Source organism: Propithecus coquereli, unplaced genomic scaffold, assembly GCF_000956105.1.
Source record: "Propithecus coquereli isolate 6110/MARCELLA unplaced genomic scaffold, Pcoq_1.0 Scaffold155, whole genome shotgun sequence".
NCBI lineage: Eukaryota > Metazoa > Chordata > Mammalia > Primates > Indriidae > Propithecus > Propithecus coquereli.
The window spans coordinates 5,413,338-5,432,120 of record NW_012139969.1 but is presented as its reverse complement, the minus strand read 5'-3'; the positions used below and the strand labels follow the sequence as shown (position 1 = coordinate 5,432,120).

At 54.1% G+C, this 18,783-nt stretch overlaps 1 protein-coding gene across 12 annotated transcripts in view; it reads right to left on the bottom strand.

The window, feature by feature from the left end:
• TLE3 (transducin-like enhancer of split 3) overlaps positions 1–14,286 on the bottom strand; it is a 47,329-nt gene extending 33,043 nt beyond the window's left edge. For 11 of the 12 annotated variants that reach the window (XM_012640628.1, XM_012640629.1, XM_012640630.1 and 8 more), the window contains exons 1-4: positions 13,198–14,286; positions 12,565–12,665; positions 11,991–12,054; positions 10,965–11,009 (exon numbers count right to left, since the gene is read on the bottom strand). In XM_012640628.1, the coding sequence (XP_012496082.1) occupies positions 10,965–11,009; positions 11,991–12,054; positions 12,565–12,665; positions 13,198–13,221 (234 nt within the window). In that variant the 5' untranslated portion in view covers positions 13,222–14,286. Of the gene's footprint in view, positions 1–10,964; positions 11,010–11,990; positions 12,055–12,564; positions 12,708–13,197 lie in introns of those variants that run through there. The other variant, XM_012640632.1, reaches the window with a different exon arrangement.
• Between the last annotated feature and the right edge of the window lie 4,497 nt (positions 14,287–18,783).

Here is an 18,783-nt window from a genome sequence, read left to right as displayed (position 1 = left end):
AGGGGGGTGTCAGTAACAATCTGTGCAGAAGCCTTGGGAGATAATGCCTCCTGCTCGCCGAGGGGCTGCTGAAGGTTTACATCACGTATCACTCAGTGATAGGTGAGCCTCCTTGAAGGCCCTTTTAGCACCGACATATTGATCAAATTATATATAACTACAACGCCATTAAATATTTATGCCTTCCGAGGAAGCCTGCTGAATTCTTTATGCTGGGAGGACTCGGTACAAGAAAGGCCCAGCCCTCGGCGTGACCCTGAGGATCTGTCTCCTGGGGAGGGAATGGGACGTTGCATAGGCCGGCCTGTGACCAACACTGTGCACCCGCCACGGTGCCCTTCACACACAGTAAGGATGCCACGCAGGGAGGAAGGACACACTCACCCTTCCCCAGCTAGGACCAATGCTGGCAAAGGAGGCTGGGGTCCCTGGGACTGGGACGTGACCCTTCTGCACACTACCCAAAAGGAATTCTGCCTTCCCTCTTCTTCCAAGGGTCTATGGTGTGTCAATGGAAATTGGGGATGGCCAGGCCAAGTGAGTGTGCATCTAAGCCACTGACCCCGGGAAGAGCTGGCAACATACAGTCTCCAGTCCTACATCTCTGTCCCAGATAGGCCCTGCAGCACTTGGGCCTCGGTTTCTGTTGCACAAAGGAGGCAGATTTGAGTCCAGTATAATAATCAGAGCTCTCAGAAACGAATTAGGTGCTGTGAGTGCCCTGCCCTTGGGAGTATTCGCCGGAGACCGACAGAGACAAGGAGGCAGACACCACTCCCTCCGGGAAAGGGAACAGGCCTGTAAGACGGCCCAAGTCCCTCCCCAACATTAAGACTCTCAGTTTCATTTCTCAGATTCTCAGTTTCCATCTACCGGGCTTCCTGTTAGCAAGATCCAATAATCTTTAAATATTTGTTCACTTTAATTTCTTGGTTCCCAAACACATTAAACTCTGCTTGCCTCCCACCACCACTTGGGGGGGATGGCTCTCAAAGAGCTCGCTTGTGCAGACAGAACAGGGAGAGCTTTTTCAGATCACACCTTCCCCCAGCACTGCCCATTCATCCAGGCGCCACCACCCGCCTCTCTCCCTCCCCTCAGATAACCCCCTGCCCCCCTCCCCCACCTTCCCAGACTCCATTGGCCAACTCCTGCCAGGAGGAAAAATTCTCAATTCATCCCTGTGGGGTTGCCATGGCAACCCCCAGCCACCTAATCCCCCTTGGAACATTATGCAAATCTCCCCTTGTCTCTCAACAGGCTGTAAAAGTCACATTACCCTTGCAGAGGCAGCTCATTAAATTTTGGGGGTCTCTCCATCAGGTCAGCACTACAAAGGAAATGCTAGCTATGACTTTTTAAGGACAGGGACTCTTTGGGAACCCCAGGTGGCATGAAGGGAAAATGAGGTAGGGGGAGAGGACAGACTGACTGTGGACAGAGACAACAGAGCCCCATTCTGTCCATGAGACACCGTGGTCACAACCAAACAGCACATCCCTTCCTGCAATTAAAATTAAAGGGGTCAGAGCGTCCTCTTTTCCCAGATGAGGATGGCAGGAATGGTAGTGTTTCACAAGCAAAAAAAAAAAAATCAAGATCAGTTATTTAGAAACTTACATGATCTGCTCCTTCTCAAATCGACCTCCTCGTAAAGCACCTCTTTAACCTCTCATTTTACAGATGAGGCTAATGAGGCCCAGAGAGGGAAGGAGCTGCCCTAGGTCACGCAGCAAGATCAAGTGGTGCCCAAGTCTCCCAGTTTAGAGCCAGAATGCCTCCCCCTACATCAAGGGTTCTCAACCAGTGGTGATCTGCTCCCCAAGGGATTTTGGCAGTCTAGGGACATTTCTGGATGTCATAACTGGGGTAGTGCTACCGACCAACCAGTAGGTAGAGCCCAGGGATGTTGCTAAACATCCCGTAATGCACAGGACAGCCTCACCGCCAAGGGCTATGCAGCCCCGAATGTCAGTGGTACCCAAGGTGGGAACCCTTGATGCACACAATGCTGATGCCCATGTCTTACTGAATTCTTAAAGGTTTCCCTTAGGGCCTTCCCAGCATTGGAATCAAAGCCCTGAAGTGTGGTGGGCCTGTGAGTGGCCATGTGAGAAGTCCACTTAAGACCACACCTCCATCTCGCCTACGGATAAAGATCACTGAAGCAGACCTCGTTTCCAATTCTGAGCCTGCCACTGGTCCACGGCGAGACCACGAGCTAGTTATTCAGTGTTCCCATGTCTCAGGTGGCGCTCATGGTGCCTATGCTGCAGGCCTGTGGAGCCAACAAGTGCCATACGAGCAAGGGCTCTAGAGAGTCTTGTAACATCTGCAACACCAACAATCTCATCCTCTCTCTGAGGCCTTGACAACTTGGAGTCGGTCCCATTGTGAGAACACCTTGCTGCGCCCTTCTATGTGCAGCTCAGATGCATCATCTCATATCATCCTTATGCGATAACTCCCTATATGACTCCCTATAATTTATGAAGCCACCAGACACGTGTGGCTAGCTACATTTAATTAAAATTAAATTAAAACCTCAGCTCCTCAGTCCCAGTAGCCACACTTCAAGGGCTCAATAGCCACACATGGCCGATGGCTACCATATTGAATAGTTCAAATGTACCATATGTCCATCATTGCAGAACGTTCTACTGGGCAGCACTGTTCTAGCAAGTAAGCAATATTATTATTATTATACCCCCTACAAATTAAAGTTCATAGAGGTCAAACAGTCTGCCCAAAGTCACACAGCAGTAAGGGCTGATTTAGGGCTCAAACCCACATTTGCCAATCTCTCAGCCATCAGGACATCCCACCTCCCAGCTCCTGGTGCTCTGCACATAACTTCCCAGGATCCCCCAGCAAGAACCAGCTGACTTCTGAGGGAGAAACTGTGAATCCAGGCACAAAGATGACAGAAAAACTGGCTCATCAAGGACCCACCCCACCTACCATCCAGTAGGCCTGGAAAATGCCCAATGGGTATTCAGCACCTTGGCAGTTTAAGGGTCTGGGCAAATGGATAGGGAGGAAGAGCTGAGCAGAGGTCCCTTAGAAGCGGGGTAAGAACCAGGTAAGAGAACAGCCAGAAATCTCAAAAATGCTAAGAGAAAATTCCCCCCTTGAGAAGTTCCTGCAGGCAGGGCTGCTAGGTGCCATGGAAAATGGCACCCAGCCAACAGTGGGAGGACCCTGGCAGGGGAAGGGCAGTCCTTTAGGGCTCTAAACCACGTTGCTTCTCCTGGCTTCATGGAGATCCCCCGTTTCTCTGGCATAAAGTACAAGGTCCCAAGGATCGAAGGACAGGGGCTATGCCGTCAGTCTCGATTCCTCCAGTCTTTCCCTGGGACTTCTGCTCTGATGCAAAGCAAAATAAGAACTGGATGGCAGCTTTCCCCCTGGAGAGGGAGATCAGGGGTGGGGCTCCCTTTAGGAAAAGCAGCAGGTAAGGGTTTAAGGACAAGCTAAAGCACCTATTGATCTGCCAATCAGTCCTGACAGGCTTACTGCTCAGAAACTTAAGAAGGCCTGCATCCTTCCCAGAAAGTCTATATTGCTGTTAGGGTCAGGGAGAACCCTAAACTGAAACATCACCCTCCTCCTTGAGCTCCCCACAAAATGCATCCAGTACCAGCACCATGCAGGGCTCACGGGCCTCCCAGCCTCCTCATTCACATGTCTCTCCTCCCCCCACCACCCCAATTAGAGAACACAGCCCTCTAGTGCCCTGGATGTATACAGGTCATGGTCAACCCCAGCCCTTCAACCCCATGCTCTGATGCTTTTATCTTGGCGTCTGTTTGTCCTCGACCCAAATGCATTATTTTAGCTACTTAAGATGAATATGTCTAATCTGCTTTGCAATCCACTGCCACAGAAACACGAAGGGGCTATATTATCATGATCTATGATATTTGGAAGATCAAATTTTTCAAATGCTTCGTCCTCAATAATAGCCTTCCCCTGGGATTATTTGGTGATAGCAGCAGCTGCCCAGAAACTGGGCCCCGTCCACGTCACTCACGCAGTGGGAGAGTGGAAGGGGCTGCCTAGGACATGCTGACCAAGACCACCTGTGCTCCTACCCTTTGCCAAGAGCAGCCAGCCTTAGAGAGAACAGGGTGACATGGACTCCAGACCCGGACAGGGTTTCCCTGGCCTCTCAGGCCCCACCCCTGGGAACTTGGCTCTCTCTTCACCCTTCACAGGATACAACTGGCAAAGGAAACCTCTTCCCAGAGGGGTGCATCTCCAAAGCAATGGTGACATGTGGCTGGGGTGAAGAGGAGGGAGGTATATATTATCAGGTAAAATCCTCAGGGTTGACTAAGTAGGACCCCTGGTTAAGCCCGTAAGCCTAGCATGAACCTCCGTTTAAGAATACACGCCCCTGCGCTATCCACTCCATTGGTTTCTGGGTGGGCCTCTCGAGCCTGTGAACTCTGCAGAAGGAACAGCCTCCTGGAATCTGATTGAGAAGGGGCTTAGTTTAGTGGTCCGGGTTCTGACTCTCCAACAGACTGACCCTTCCCCGCATCCCCCCATAAAGGTGGCCTCTGCCTAAACATTCACAGTGACAGCTCAGTCACCAGCTGACTGTGTGACATCCTTGGCAAACGAAAGAATTCAAAATCCATGCTGATGAGAACTGAGACTCCCCCATGACCTCCTTGAGAAACGCAAGGTCCTAAGGAGCCTCAGAGGGCAGAGGCTGGCCCACGGCGTGCTGTCTGGAGGGCCAGTACTGCAGAGCAACGGCCCTCCAAATATCCCTTCCGTGCAGGCAGGGCGTTCCTCCTTCCTTAAGTTTCTCCTTAGCCCCAACTTGAGGGCAACATTTATCTTTAAAGAAATTTTTTTAAAAAACTTATTTTGAAAGAAAGAAAAGAAAAAAGGCAAGAGAAGAAAGGAAAAAAGAGAAGGGAAGAAAGCATCTTGGATGTGAGTCTCCCGAGAGCATTTGTTGAAAACAAGATATTGTCCCTTTAAGCATATAAAAACAAGGCCCTTGAGCACGCAGTTCTCACTCTGGTACACAATTATGGGTGCTTTCAGCTGTCTAGCACTACTTCAAGTGCTCTCTTAAACCAGACTGTCAATGGCATGTTGAAAGCTATTTTGCTGGCTGCTATCATTAATAGCAAAGTGGAGAGCTGGGCTGATGAGAATTAAATATGGGGGAGGGGCGGGTCATAACCAGTCATTACGGAATTACCAACATGAGAAAGGAGACGACGCCACTTTGGGGAATAAAGTTCAAATCAACGTATTACGGTGGGGAAGCAAGCGAGGGAAGGCCACAGCTGGCTCAGAGCGTCCCCCGCCCCCACCCCGCAGCAGATGGACTCAGGCCAGCCCTGGAGAGCCATATGGGGACAGGGAGAGCCACAGAGTCGGGAGTCGAGAATGTACAGGCAGAGAGGCCTTGGCGATCCCGCTGCTGCAAAATGTCACCACCTCACCTCACTTCCCAAGTGCAGTCCCCAGCCCTCATCACTCCGGAGGCTGCGGCTTCCAGAACGTATCTCACTGCCTTTCCATGAGCTGTTGCCACCCTGGAGGCGCCTCCACGCTGGCTTCTGCCGGAGCAGCCCCCACCCTCCCTTTAAGCCTCGCCTCCAGGAATGGCCCTTCAGTGGAGTCTTCTCTGATGCAGCTCCCAGGCTCCCTCTCTCAGGAAGAATACGCTGTTCTGTCCTGGGTGCTCCTCTTGTGACACTCGGGCCACATTAGCACTTACCTCACCACATTGCAATTACTTATTCAGACGCCTGACTCCCCAGCGGGGCGAATGGTGTCTTATTCCTCTATGTCACCAACCCCAGCCCACGCCCGGCACATCCCAGGCCCCTAATAACCGTTTTGGGAATGAATCCAACCCCCTCATTTTACTGATGAAGAAACTGGATGCGGAGCCACAGGAGGAAGGCTACAGAGCCAGCAGCCGGCCCACAGTGACAACCCCTGCTTCCTACTCACAGGGCTCAGGGAATCCCAACTCCACCCTCAAACAACCTCAACAGTTTTGAGTAAAGAAAAACCAGCATGTTTACCGAGCACCTATTACATACTAAGTGCTACGGAGACCTCAGCAGAGGAGCTTCCCTCCTAGCTACCCCCAAAATGAGACAATGAGGTGTGGGAAAGACATCATGAGTGCCAGATCCCAGGGGAGACCCTGCTGAGACTAGGCCTTTGTCACCTTTTTGTCCCTGGTGTCCCAGTATTTTATACAAACAATAACATAGAAAAATATTCTCCTATGCAGAAAGCAAAAGGAAATTCATTCCTTGACTGACTCACTCCTTCGACAAAAATGGAAACAAAAGGCCTCTGATATAAACTAGACCCTTCCCACACTAGTGGGAGGGAGGAGTCCAAAGAGAGGAAAGCTCTGTGCCCTCCCGGCTCCTGGTCCAAGAGAGTTCACGGAATGAGTCTTGAATGAGTAGCCAGGATCCCGTCCAGGCTCAGTTTCCTTGATCTGTGAAGTCAGGACAGGGACCACTTGCCCGTCTCCCAGGGTCACTTTGATAATCAAATGTCCAATAAGGAGAAGACCTAGAGAAGCACAGAAACCCCTACTCTGTACAACTCCACTGGCAACTAGACAGAAGGGGTCCAAAGAAGCCTGGGGTAGGTGGCAGTCTTGAGGAGTGGGGCAGCCCCCCGCTACATGGATGGGACAGGGTGAAGGGAGCTTGTGCTAGCAGACCCCAAAGCTGAGCACCGCAGACAACTCCTGTGATCAGAGAGTCGTTTCCAGGCAAGAGTGAAAAGGCAGGAAAAGTCACATGGAAACCAGGGCATAGTGGGGTTCTCGGATGCCAGCACTCCGGCAAAAATAAATGAATTTCACAGCTCTACCCGGATGCCACACAAATAGGCACTGCCCTCGTCTAAGGACCTGTGTTCCCTTCTATTTTGAGAGTGGCCCCACCTTCTCCCTACCTGGTGGCTCCCTCTGGCCATTGGTGCCTTCACCATGGCCACAGAACTTCAAGCTGCTGGGCCTCCAGATCTTCAGCCAAGCCCCTTGTTACTTAGGGTGAGAAGACCCAGAGAGGGGAGGGGAGTGACAAATGGGGACTTTCCACCTCCCCCTTTGGCCCTGTGTTTATGGACACCCCTGTGGCTCGGGTAAAAAGTTCACAGGTTTTACCACATTTACCTTGTCTGTGAGGATTACTGGTTATGCATTCTGTGTTATCATTACACACATCAAATCATTAGTTGTGCAAATAGCTGGCAATTCAGAACAGGACTGTGCACAAAGAGGATTCAGCTGATATGGTTATACAACCTGAAATGGGGTACTTTGGACTTTGGTGGAGCCAGGTTCGTAGTCTGAGCCTCTTTGGATAATAATGCAGGAAGAAGCAACACTAATTAAAGATACAGAGTGCTATTAAAAGAGCACTCTTCATTTCTTGAGTCTTGCAGAAAAGAGACCTGGGGTTGGGAGGGAAGCCTGCAGTAGCAGCTTTACCACTAATGTGGGACTGAATGACTCTGGATACATCAGCTCCCCTTCTGTGGGCCTCAGTTTCCGCATCTGTAACTTGAAAAGGTTGCAAGAGAAGCCAAAGGGCTCTTCTACCTCCAGGATGCAAAAAGAAACTTACAAGAAGGGCTGTTCGGTTAACAGAAAAAGGTGGCACGACACTGCCCCCAAATCAAAATGCCTCAAGTCCACTTGCAAAACATCAGTGCTCACCAACAGAGGGTGAAAAGGTAGCCTGACCCAGCTTCCACCGCATCAGTGCCTCAAATGCAACGCACAACAGTTGTTCGGGAGCCCTTGTTTCTAAGCTGGCTTTTGTTATTTGTGGCTGACACTGGAAAGCCTCTGCAGGAACAAGATGGCACCTGATGAGGTGGGCAGCCATCACTGCCCCGCTGGCCTTGCTGAATCACCCCGACATGCTGCCTGGAAGCAGAGGCTTGGAGCAGGTGGGTGACCTCTTGAGGTCTTGGGCCAGGCCTGTGCTTCCGTAATCTTTGCTTTACCATAATTAGGGAGGGAGGCAGAAGAGTAGGAGGAGAAACCATTTATTACTTCTCTGGGATTTGACAGCTTGGAAAAAGAGAGGGAGACAGAGAACAGCCAGGGAAGGAGCCAGCCACAGTGAGTTTAACCTCTCAGTAAAATAAAAATGGGCTGGACGCACCTCATCAGCTGCCCTCTGTCAATACCGGGGCCCATCTGGCAGAACTTGAGGTTCCCAGCTAATTGGCATTTCCCATAGAGCCAGCAAAGAAGAGCTTTTCAAAAAAATATGTGGTGGTGGTGGGGTGTGTGTGTGCACCTGTGTGTGTGTGAGAGAGAGAGCTGGCTGAGGACTGCCACACTTCCCAAGGTGCTAGCTCTGTAGATCATCTATTATATGAAAGTACAGATAGTCCCCACCCCCACCCGAGCTTAAAGACGAAGAATCCAGCCTGTTTGTTCCAGGCAGATGTAATCACACGAACAGTCAAGTCTAGAGGGCAGGACACTGCATGAATAATTCAAGCACTCCAGTCACTTGATTGTGTGTGCAGATAAAACACCAGTCAACCGCTAAACAGGTCAGCTGATAAACTTGTTTGCTCAGGCCTAACCACCATCCGCCAAATGCACCCAAGACCCACACTACAATTAGTGGCACGGCTTTCTTCTACAGAACCCTCGCAAACCCAGGGAGTGGCCAGGCCCATTAGGTCAGGGAGGCGTTTCTCAGGCAAGGTTTCTTCACCTCCTTGCCTCTTTGTTCCTCCACGGACACAGGGTGATTTCACCCAGCTCAGAGGCCGCCTAAAGCCTAAAATGGCACGGCTCTCAGAGCACACACTCTCATGCCAGGAACTGGGGCTGGAAGGCAAAGGTGAGTGGCAAGCGGGGGAAAGTGCCCAGCTGCAGAATCCAGAGGCCCGGATTTGAGTCCCAGCTCTGCCCTCCTGGCTTCCCTGAAGCCTCAGTTTCCTCACCTATAAAAAGGAGGCAAAGAATCCCTCTATCCGGCACTGGCAGCTGACAAGATTACAAGAGACAACATAGCCAAACCTCAGGCATTCTCCCCCTAAGAACCCTGTTTGGGGAATGGCCAGAAATCTCAGATGCACACAGCTGCTCTTTAGACAAACCCCACCACCAAAAGCATTTAGATGTTTAATTCTTCCTGCTCTCAGAGCGTCCTCAGGACTCGGGGAGCAGCACTGTTGCTAGCCAAGGTGGATTCTTTGTGCCAAAGAACCATCCACTCACAGACATGGGAACACCACCCATGCAGACCTCAACATCCAACAAGATATTATAGCTTAATTACGAAGCTCTTAGAATAACTGCTGCTATAAATTTTAAACCTGGGTGCAACTGCCCTCTTTAAACACACCCAAGATACTAAGCACTGAGAAAAAAAAGAGAGAAGGTGGAGAAAGGGAGGAAGTAGCACCTTGCACAACACCCCAAGGTCCCTGAAACAACGGGGACCCCAGTTCCACTTCACAAATTCTTACTGGACAAGTCAGACCTGGTCAGTTCTACCTAGAGTCGGCAGAACCTATCTCTAGTCTATCCTCCCAAGGAGAAACATCTTTACATGTAAAGCCATGTCTGTTTATTATTTTTGTGTGTCAAGAAGGCCTTCATGTGCCTTCCTAAGGAACTAATCCCTCAGGAAGCCCCAGCCGGCTTCCCACCTTGCTCAATAAACTCAGGCCCCTTTCTGACTGCCTGTCACCCAACACTGGGACTCCCTCCAGGAAGGGAAAGGAAACTACAGGTTCAGAAGGCTCTATAGGAAGCCAGTGGAGCGGGCAGGAATCTACATGCTTTCCAGGGGTCACCTGGCTTCTCACCTGCTCTGGGTCCTGCCCCTTTAAAGAGCAAAATTCAAACCTTGTAAACGACTGGTAATTTAGAGCAGAAAATCCATTCAAGTCACGGTCACCAAAGGCTAGAATGAGTCAACAGCCTTCTGAGATTTCAAGAACACCAATTGTTAAAAAGAACAACCGGCCTGCGCCATTTATACGTGCCAAGTCAACTCTAATCGTTGGCCAAGCCAAATTATAGGCAGCCTTTCCTCGGAACAAAATACACAAACAGGCCTCTCCCACAGCCCGGCCTAGCACTAGACTAGTTACTGATATGCACTGAGATAAAGGGTGTTTGTATTTGCTCGGTTTGAGGTACACTGTTATTAGAAGGGTGACAATATGAGGTAGTTTACATAGCCATCAAACAACACCACACTCGCTAAACTGGTTTGACTTCAGGATTTCAAAGCTGAGCTCAACCCCCAGCCACCTCAAAAGCCTGGCTCAGCTGCCCCTGGGCAAGTTACTTCACCCCCTAGCTTCAGCTTCCTTCTCTGTAAAATGGGAACACAGCAGCCTGCAAATCAAGACAGAGATGAGAAAGCTGCCTGGGCAATGCAAGGCATTAGACTTGTATTTCATTCTGGCTTTCCGTTTTTAAACAGTTAGTGGCTTCGTTCCCTTAAATTTCTACAACTCAGCCTGGCTTTTAAGGCTCTTCAAGTTTAATCTTATCAAGGCAGAACATCACATTTTTGCAGGGAAAAAAAAAAAAGCAAAAAGAAAGAAAAGAAATCCTCCTGCATTTCCTCTTGAGAATTTTACATTAAAACAGATAAAAGCAACCAGCCACCTCTGGGCTTTCAGGAGTTTGTAAAGCAGATCCTGAAGGTTCCAACTTTCCCTTTGGTCCTTTATCCTCCACCAAGATCCAAGCCCGGGACTAATTTCACAAGTTCCAATGCTAAAAGCTCAACGTGTCCAAGAACTCAGCAAAGCCTCAGACCGTGCATTTCAAGGACTGGATCCATTCACTCTTCAGGGAGAAGTGGGAGGAACAGAAGAACCAGGCTCATTTGTAAACAAGAGGGAACATAAGAAAGAAGTCCACGTATGTATGTAAGTTTTTAAAAAACAAAGAGAAAAGCACTTACCTGCTTGTGCATTTCAATGTTCAAGCCATAGGACATCTCATAGTACTAAAAGGAAAAAGAACTGCCATTAACAACACAGGAATCTGTTCGTTTTTCAAAACCCATTTTTTTCTTGGGAAGGTTTTGGCCAAATCATACCATTATGATCCATTAGCTGAAGAATTTTAAATCAAACCCCAAAGTCAGCTTACAGAGAGATTTAAGAGCTGACAAGGGGGACTGTCCCTCTCATCTCAACAATGCGTTAGATGTAGAATAGTAAGAAGAGCTGGGCCCTCCCTCCCACAAGCACTGCATGTGCCATATATCCTGTTTATACAAGGTTCGGGTTCAACAGGGAATCATGTGTACACTGGGACCCTCTTGTCCTCTGAGAGTTATTTAGCACTGTGTCGAAGCCCTCTTCTGTGGAAAGCAGTGCAGAGAGCCGCGCTCAAGTGCCTCCATGCCCTCTCACAAACGGAAGGTTTAAACTTGCTGGAGCAGAGCACTGGGCAAAGGGGAGACAGTACCTACTGCCCCGGGCTGACAGGATTCTCAGTAGGGGATCCCTGAGGAGAGGGGTGGAAGCATAAGGCTTTAAAAGGCTCCTCCACTCCTCAGAAAACCCTGGGGAAGGAGGGCTTCTGGCTAGATCCCACAGCTGCAAAGCAGAAAAGTTTCCAAACACTCCGGGGAGGTCTCTAAGAAGATTTTTATCCACCCCTGACGTGGGCCGATCTAATCCTATCTCACTAACGAAGATAGGGCAACTAGCTCTTGGGAAGCCTTCAAAACACAAATTAAAGACACACAAAGGTAGTTCAGAAGTCCCCAGCCAGGAGTTCGGGTTTCTCTTTCTGCCTGTTCCCTAGCCCACCCTCCCTCAAGCGCCCCGGCTCGGGGACACTGGAGAAGGGGTAGGGGGGACCGTGAGGTCACACCCGCTCCCGGGGCTGCCCTGCGGCTGGGCCATGGTGGGGACCAGGCTCCGGTCTCCCCAGATCCGCGCCGGGTCGGCGCCCTCCCGGCCCCCGCGCCTCTCACCATCACATAATGGCGCTGCATCTCCGTCTTCTCGTTCGCCAGCTTGTCGTACTCCACTTTGAGGCTGCGAGGGCAGGAGGAGCAGGCTCAGGCCCGGCGCCTGCACAGCCTCCCCCGAGGCCCCAACCCAAAGGCCTCTGAGAGCCACTTTTCCACTTCCCGATACCCTCGGGGGTACCCCAGCATCCCGCAGCCTCGGGGCGCAGGGGGATTCGGGTCCCCGACACAGGGAGGGGGTGTGAAACAACTCGAAACTTGCCGCGGCCCAGCTGGTGGACTTATCTCCGCCACGGGGCAGAGGGACCCTGGCTCTCGACCCCCAGAACCCGGAGTGAACCCGCCCGCGACCCAGACCCCCATCCGGGGGGCCCCGCGGGCGGCGCTGGGAGCCGGGCGGCTGCGGGCAGCAAAGGGTTAAGGCGGCGCGCTCCGAAAGGGGAAACAAAAGGCGGAGGCCCGGGCAGCCTCGCCGCCCCGGGGTCGGGAGCCTCCTCCGTCCCCGCGGGGGGTGGCAGGAGTCGTGCCAGGGACGCCCCCTCCCTGCCAGCCCCGGGGCGGCCCCCGCCGGCCTTACCTGTGATACTGAGCTTGCAGGAACTGGAATTCGTCTTTGATCCTGTCACAAGACTCAGCCACCGTGAATTTAAATCCCGGCTGCCCGGGTTGATGGGGAGCCTGGAGCCCGCGAAGACGAGACAGGGGAGGGGGCGGGGGCATCAGACGCTGCTCCGGGCTGCCCCGGCTCCTCCGAGGCGGCCCCAGCCCCTCCCGCCGGCGCCCAACCAGCTAGGCCACCCTCAGCCCAGAACGTTCCCGGCAAGTTTCTCAGCGCCCGCGCTGGGGGGGGAGGGGGGCGCCCCATCCCTCCCTGTCGGCTACGGGGCTCCGGCCCTTGCGCGAAGGGGCGCCCGGCCCCAAGTCAGGCAGGGCGGGCGGACAGGCCGGCCGAGTTGGGAGACTTGGGCGAGGGGCGGGGGCCACAGCTCCCCCTGGAACACAGGCAGCCCCCCGCGCCGCTCGGGCGGAACTAACCTCCCCTCTTCACGGCGCACCCGCGTCCCCGTCCCCTTTGTGTGAGCGCACACGCACACACACACACGCACACGCACCATAAAGGTGGCAACAAGCAAAATGGAGGTACCAGATAAACTGCCTCGTTTACCCTGCCGTGATAGATGCCTAAATAAACCGAGTTGCAATTACTCACCGGATGTCTGCCTTGCGGATACATGGCAGGGAGGGGTCGTGATTCCGAGAGCGTGGAAGCGCCGAGAGCCCGGGCCGAGAGGGTGCGGGGGAGGGGGGAGCCGAGCCCGAGCGGGGGGCGGCCGGGAAACCGAGAGCTCGCCCCCGGCCCCCCCAGCCCGTTCTCGCAGCGAAATCCCAGAGTCGGGCGCCCGCCCCAAGTGCAGACAAAGAGCCGCGGAGCGGGCGGCAAAGTCGTCGGCGGGCGCCGAGCCGGGCGGCGGGCGCGGGCTTTGTGCGCCTAGGGCTCGGCGGGCTGCGGCCGGTCGCCCTCCCCGGGCTGCGTCGACAGCGTCAGAGCCCGGGGCTGCGCGGACATCGTCGGCTCCCTGGCGGGCCCGGCGCGGAGTCCCAAGGCCGGGGCCCCTCCGGGTCACTCAGCGCGTTGCGCCGGGAGGGGGCTGCGCGGGGGCAGCCCCCAGCATCCGGGGCGCGGGTCGGGTCCTAGAGACGGCTGGGCCCGGGCTCGCGGCGAGAAGAGGAAGGAGGCAGGCAACGAGGTGGCGGCTGGGGCCGCAGGAGCGCCGGAGGGCGAGGGCGGGAGCCCGGCGCGGGCGCCTCGACGCCCCCCCTCGGAGACCAGAGCCGCTGTTTCGTCTGCTACCGCTGCCGCCGCCGCCGCCGCCGCCGCAAGCCCTTCCCAGGGCCGGGAGGGACTCCGGGCTCAGTGCGTGCAAATCAGCCGCCCTGGCATCCTACTCCAGCGGGCACCGGCAGCCTCCGCAAAGGGTCCTCGCTGCTCCCAGCTCGAGTGCCGCGTCCCCAGCGAGGAGCGCTCAGCGCCACCGCCGCGGCCGCCTCGGAGCTCGCGGGCCGGAGAGCGCCGGCGGGGAGACGCAGCCAGACCCGGAGCTCTGCGGCTTCCTTCCTCCCCTCGTCCGGCTCTCCTCTCCGCGCCGCGACAAACCCCAGCACACACACCCAGCGCGCACACACACAACCAAAAAAAGTGCCTCGGACCTGCGGATACCACACACAGACAGACTGGGGGACGAGCACGAGGTCTGAACTGCCGCGAGAGCAGTTCCAAATAGGGACTGAAAAGTAACAAAATAATGTGGCAGCCTCGTCCGGCGTTGGCCAATGGGAGCGCGGGGCCCCCACGTGGGGCCGCGGGCCGCGGCCTGCGACTGGGCGCCGCCGGGCACGACGTCACAATGCCCTCTTGTGTCTAAAACTATGCATGAAAAGTAGCAATCAGGCCCTACCCGCCGGTGACTTTCGCATGGGAGTGAAAAACAGCGCTCCTCAGATCAGGAATTAACCGAAAGACATATAATAAATAGATATATATTATAGTCCTGGGCTGCCAGGGCTTTTTTTCCTCCTCTTTTTTTTTTCCCACGATCTACTAGCAAATAATTATTTGGCAGGAGGAAAGAGAGAAGACAGAGGAAAAACAACAAAAGAAAAAAAGACAAGCTGTACCATCCTCAAAACCTGTGGCTGGTCGCAATGTATCAGCTCGCTCCGCGGCGGCAGCGAGCGATTCCGCCCTCTAATCTCATTAGGTCTGCAAAGCAGCCCAATTATATACCATAAAACAAACAGAATCACTTTGTCACTTTAATGTTTTCACTTCAAGAGATTTAGGGCCGATAAAATGGTGGCTCCCAAAGTTGCCTCCGACCTTTCAAAATTTGCTCGAAACTGAGGATGTCCCCTTTTCCTTACCCCTCCTCCTGCCCCCACCCGTAACCTCCCAGCTTTCCTCCTTTGTTCGCTCGCCCTTCTTTTCGGAAAGCCAAACAAACAGCCCCTTTGCGGTGCGGAGGCTGCCTGAGAGGAGCTGTGGGAGTCTGCGTGGCGGGCCGCGCAGAGGAAGGGCCCGGCCGCCTGCGGACGACAGGCTCTGCTCGAGGCTGGCCCCGCTCGGACGCCTTCCCGGCGGGGACGGCGATGCCCTCGCCGCAGCCGCGCCGCGCCGGCTCCTCACGGCTCTCCCGGGCCGGAGGAGCGAGTAAGGGACGGGTCCCGGCCCCTGCCCAGCCGATGCCCCGGTACTCGAGTTCTGGCCCGGTTCACTCAGCCCGCATGCGGCAGGGTCACAGCGTTGGCGGAAGCCTGTGGATGTGTCGGTCCCCAGCCCGGACGCCCCGGGGGACGCAGCCACTTCCCCGCCCGCGCCTCCCGGACTCCCAACGCGGCCGCACAGACCACCGGGCTGCGGGGCCGGTTTGCCCGCAAACCGACAGCCTGGATCTCACGCGCTCGGGGTTACGTCAGGGCAGATGGGCCAGGGGGACGCGGCCCTCGGAGCGAACATCTCCGGGGAGTCGGCCCAGTCGGGCCCCGGGATCCTTCCCTGGCATCTGCGCTAGACGGCGGCACCCGGGGGCCCGCGACGGAGGCGCGCGAGCCGGCCGCGCGCCCCGATCCCTATTTCCCCTCATTAGTTGCCGGAGGTTAGCTTTTGCATCGTAATGAGGAGCCGAGCGCGAGCGGGCGCTCGGAGTCTAGTGCGCAGGGAGTTACACGTGAGCGCCGCCTCGGACTGAACCTCCGCGCCCGCTCCGGCCGCCGGCCCGAGCCGCGCTCCTCTCTTCATTTATTTATTCTCCTAAATAAAAACATAAATCGTGTGCGGCGCGCACCGAACAGGGGGGGGTAGGGAGACGCCCGGTTCGACAGATGCGAGCATCTGGCCGCAGCATTCATTAGACACAAAATGGCTCCTCTTTGGAGCTTCCTTTTCCCCTCCCCCTTCTCTGCCCTCCCCCTTACGTCACGGGTGGGCGCACCTCCTACCCTTCCCGCCCCTTTCTCGCTTCGGCCCCCACGTGGGGGACGCTGACCACGCCCCCGAGCAAGACTCGGAAGACCAATCACAGACCGCTGAGGGGGCCCTCCGTTGCTGATTGGTGAAGATGGTAGGAGCTGTCAGTCGGCGGCCAGAGCTGTCAGTCAAAACCACGCGGGGTGGGGGAGCGCTGACAAATGCCGAGGCTTCTGAGCCTCCCGCTTGCAAATAGTGCTTGGAATGGCTGCTTAATTAGCTTTGAATGGCTTTTCCTTCCAGCTCAAACAATCTGTCACTACCATGTGGTATAAAGGAGCCATGCATAAAAAAGTAAGCAGAGGCTAAATATCAATTTGATTTTGTGTATCAAAGGAATATTTTATTTTTCTCCCTAGTAATGAAACGTATCAATTTAAATAATAAAAGGTAAAAACACACACAAAAACCAAAAAAAAGAAAAGAAGAAGAAGAGAAAGAAAAGAAACAGAAAAAGAAAGAAAGAAAACCCAAACTCCACGGTGTTCCGTCTCCTGCTCACGCCTGAAACAGGTCACTTCTACAGCCCAAGTTCAGGAGGAAGCCTAAAATTTCCCCCTCCCCCCTTTTAAACTTGCATTTAATGTTTTGTTGTTGTCGTCCTCCAGAAGTCTAGAAGGAGTGATGGGGGAGGGGCGGCCTGTAAAAGGGGACGTGGGGGCGGGGAGGGGGCCAACTTTAAAGGGAGCTCTTTGAAGCTGCTAATCAAAGTGGAGGGGGTTTTAAGACCCCGTAAACTGGGGGTCCTACAGCAGGTCTCGATTTGGGAGCCGAGAGGAGGGGGGAGAGCGCGGGTGTGCGTCTCGCCTGGATTTATTAAACACAATGCTTTCAGGATGCCCGGGACGCGGCGCCTCGCCAGGCCTCCCTCTCTCCGTCTCCCTCCGGACTGGCTCCGACGGCGCCCGCCCACAGGCGGCCGAGGAGCCCCCGGACCCCCAGGTCAGGTCTGCGAGGACTGTGTACAGAAAAGCACAGCAGCTCTGTCTCTGGTCTGGACGGCCCTCCTGCCCCGATGTTCGTGCTCCTGATGACCCCACGAGCCAGCGCGCTCCTGCAGGGCAGACGCACGTCGAATTTACCTGTGAGCCCTAGCGCCGGCGCCGAGCCTGGCACCCTGGAGGGGTCCGCGGCTCTGTGTCCTGGAAGTGATTTTGTAGAGCGCCGCCTCCTCGGCCGAGCGGGGCTGGAGAACCCAGCCACTCAGTCAGGCAGGACAGCCCTTGGGCGCTTACTAGGTATAAGGCAGGGCGCTGCTGTCCAGGCAGCACTCTCTTCATTCCCAAAGGAAGTGGCCTGGCTGGTGGCCCCGTTTTACAATGAAGAGGAGAGGCTAAGAAAGCTCAGTAATTTGCCCCAAGCCGGGCAGGGGTCGAGGAATCCAGGGCAGCTGGCAGGATAGCCAACCTCAGCGTCCCCTTCGCTTCCGCAAGCTGGGTCCATGAGAGCATTTGTCGAAGGAAAGACATTCATTCATTCATTCATGCCCAGCCCCTTCTGAGCTTATGGCTGTGGGGTGACAGGCCCAGCACTCCACACTGTGACTCCCACCCGCTGCACACCCAGCGTCGCTCCCGGCTGTCCCCCACCGCCTGAACCCTGAGCAGGAAGGGGGCAGGCAGGCCAGGATCCAGGTCAACACCTCTTTACGCTCACCGCCTCTGTCCCTACACCCCCATGCCACCCCACAAATTAAAAATAAAAAAAAAAAGAACGAGGAGAAAAATACATGTCTTTTATGCTCCAGAAAGAGAAAAGAAAATAAAAAACATGTATACAACACCCTGTCCAAAGCGCTTGACAATTATTTTAAAGAAGGAGGGGAGTAGAGAGAGAGTTCAAACGTCTCTGTCTCCAGTTCTAATTGGAAACGTTTCAACTGTTTATGTTACAAGAAGTGTCAGGGTCATTTGCTACCGGAGAGCTGACTTTTCATTGGCTGCTTAATTGAGTACCTCGGAGTCCACCCCACGTGGGAGAGGAATTCCTGGCACATTAAAAAAAAAAAAAAAAGTCACCCGGGTGAGACAGAAAGCCCGGCCTGGATTTCCAGAGCCAAGGCTCCGCAGCCCCTCATTTGGGATGTAGGGTGGTTGGTGGGCAGCTATCTGCCAGCCTCATGAGCGCTCCTCTGGTTCTTTAAAAATAATTGTGAAGCACATTAGATGGGTGTTTCCCCTACCCTGTCTCAGGAATTAAAGGGTCTGGCTCAGACCAGCCACCAGGCTGTGGCCTCCTTATTTGAGGAACTGATCACAGTGCCTTGGGTGGGGTTGCAAACCTCTCCCTGTCATCCCTTCCCTGAGTGCCTGCGCTGGCTTTGATTTTTTGGAGGCCTCTTATAGGAACTGCCTGAAGAGGAAAGAAATCTCCCTCACCACCACCACACCCCCACCTTGGTTGATTCTGTAAGATTCCTCTGATTCTTGGGCTTTGTCTTCATTACTAGGGTAATTCTGTTCCCTGTACCCCCACCCCACACCCACCAGTCATCCTTCACAAGCAGGCACCTCACCAAACAGCAAGAGGAAGAGAAGTTTTATGTACTTAACAAACTTACACAGAGCTCATTCCTTGCCAGATGCTGTTCTAAGCACTTGACAAATATTAACACATTTAATCCTCTCACACCAGAAATGAAGTGGGTGCCATTAGTGTCACCCCCATTTTACAGATGGGGCCATTAATACACAGTGGCACAATGAGATGCCCAAGGTCACTCAGTGACTGCTGGATTTAAGCCCAGGCTCCAGAGTCCATGCTCTTAACGAT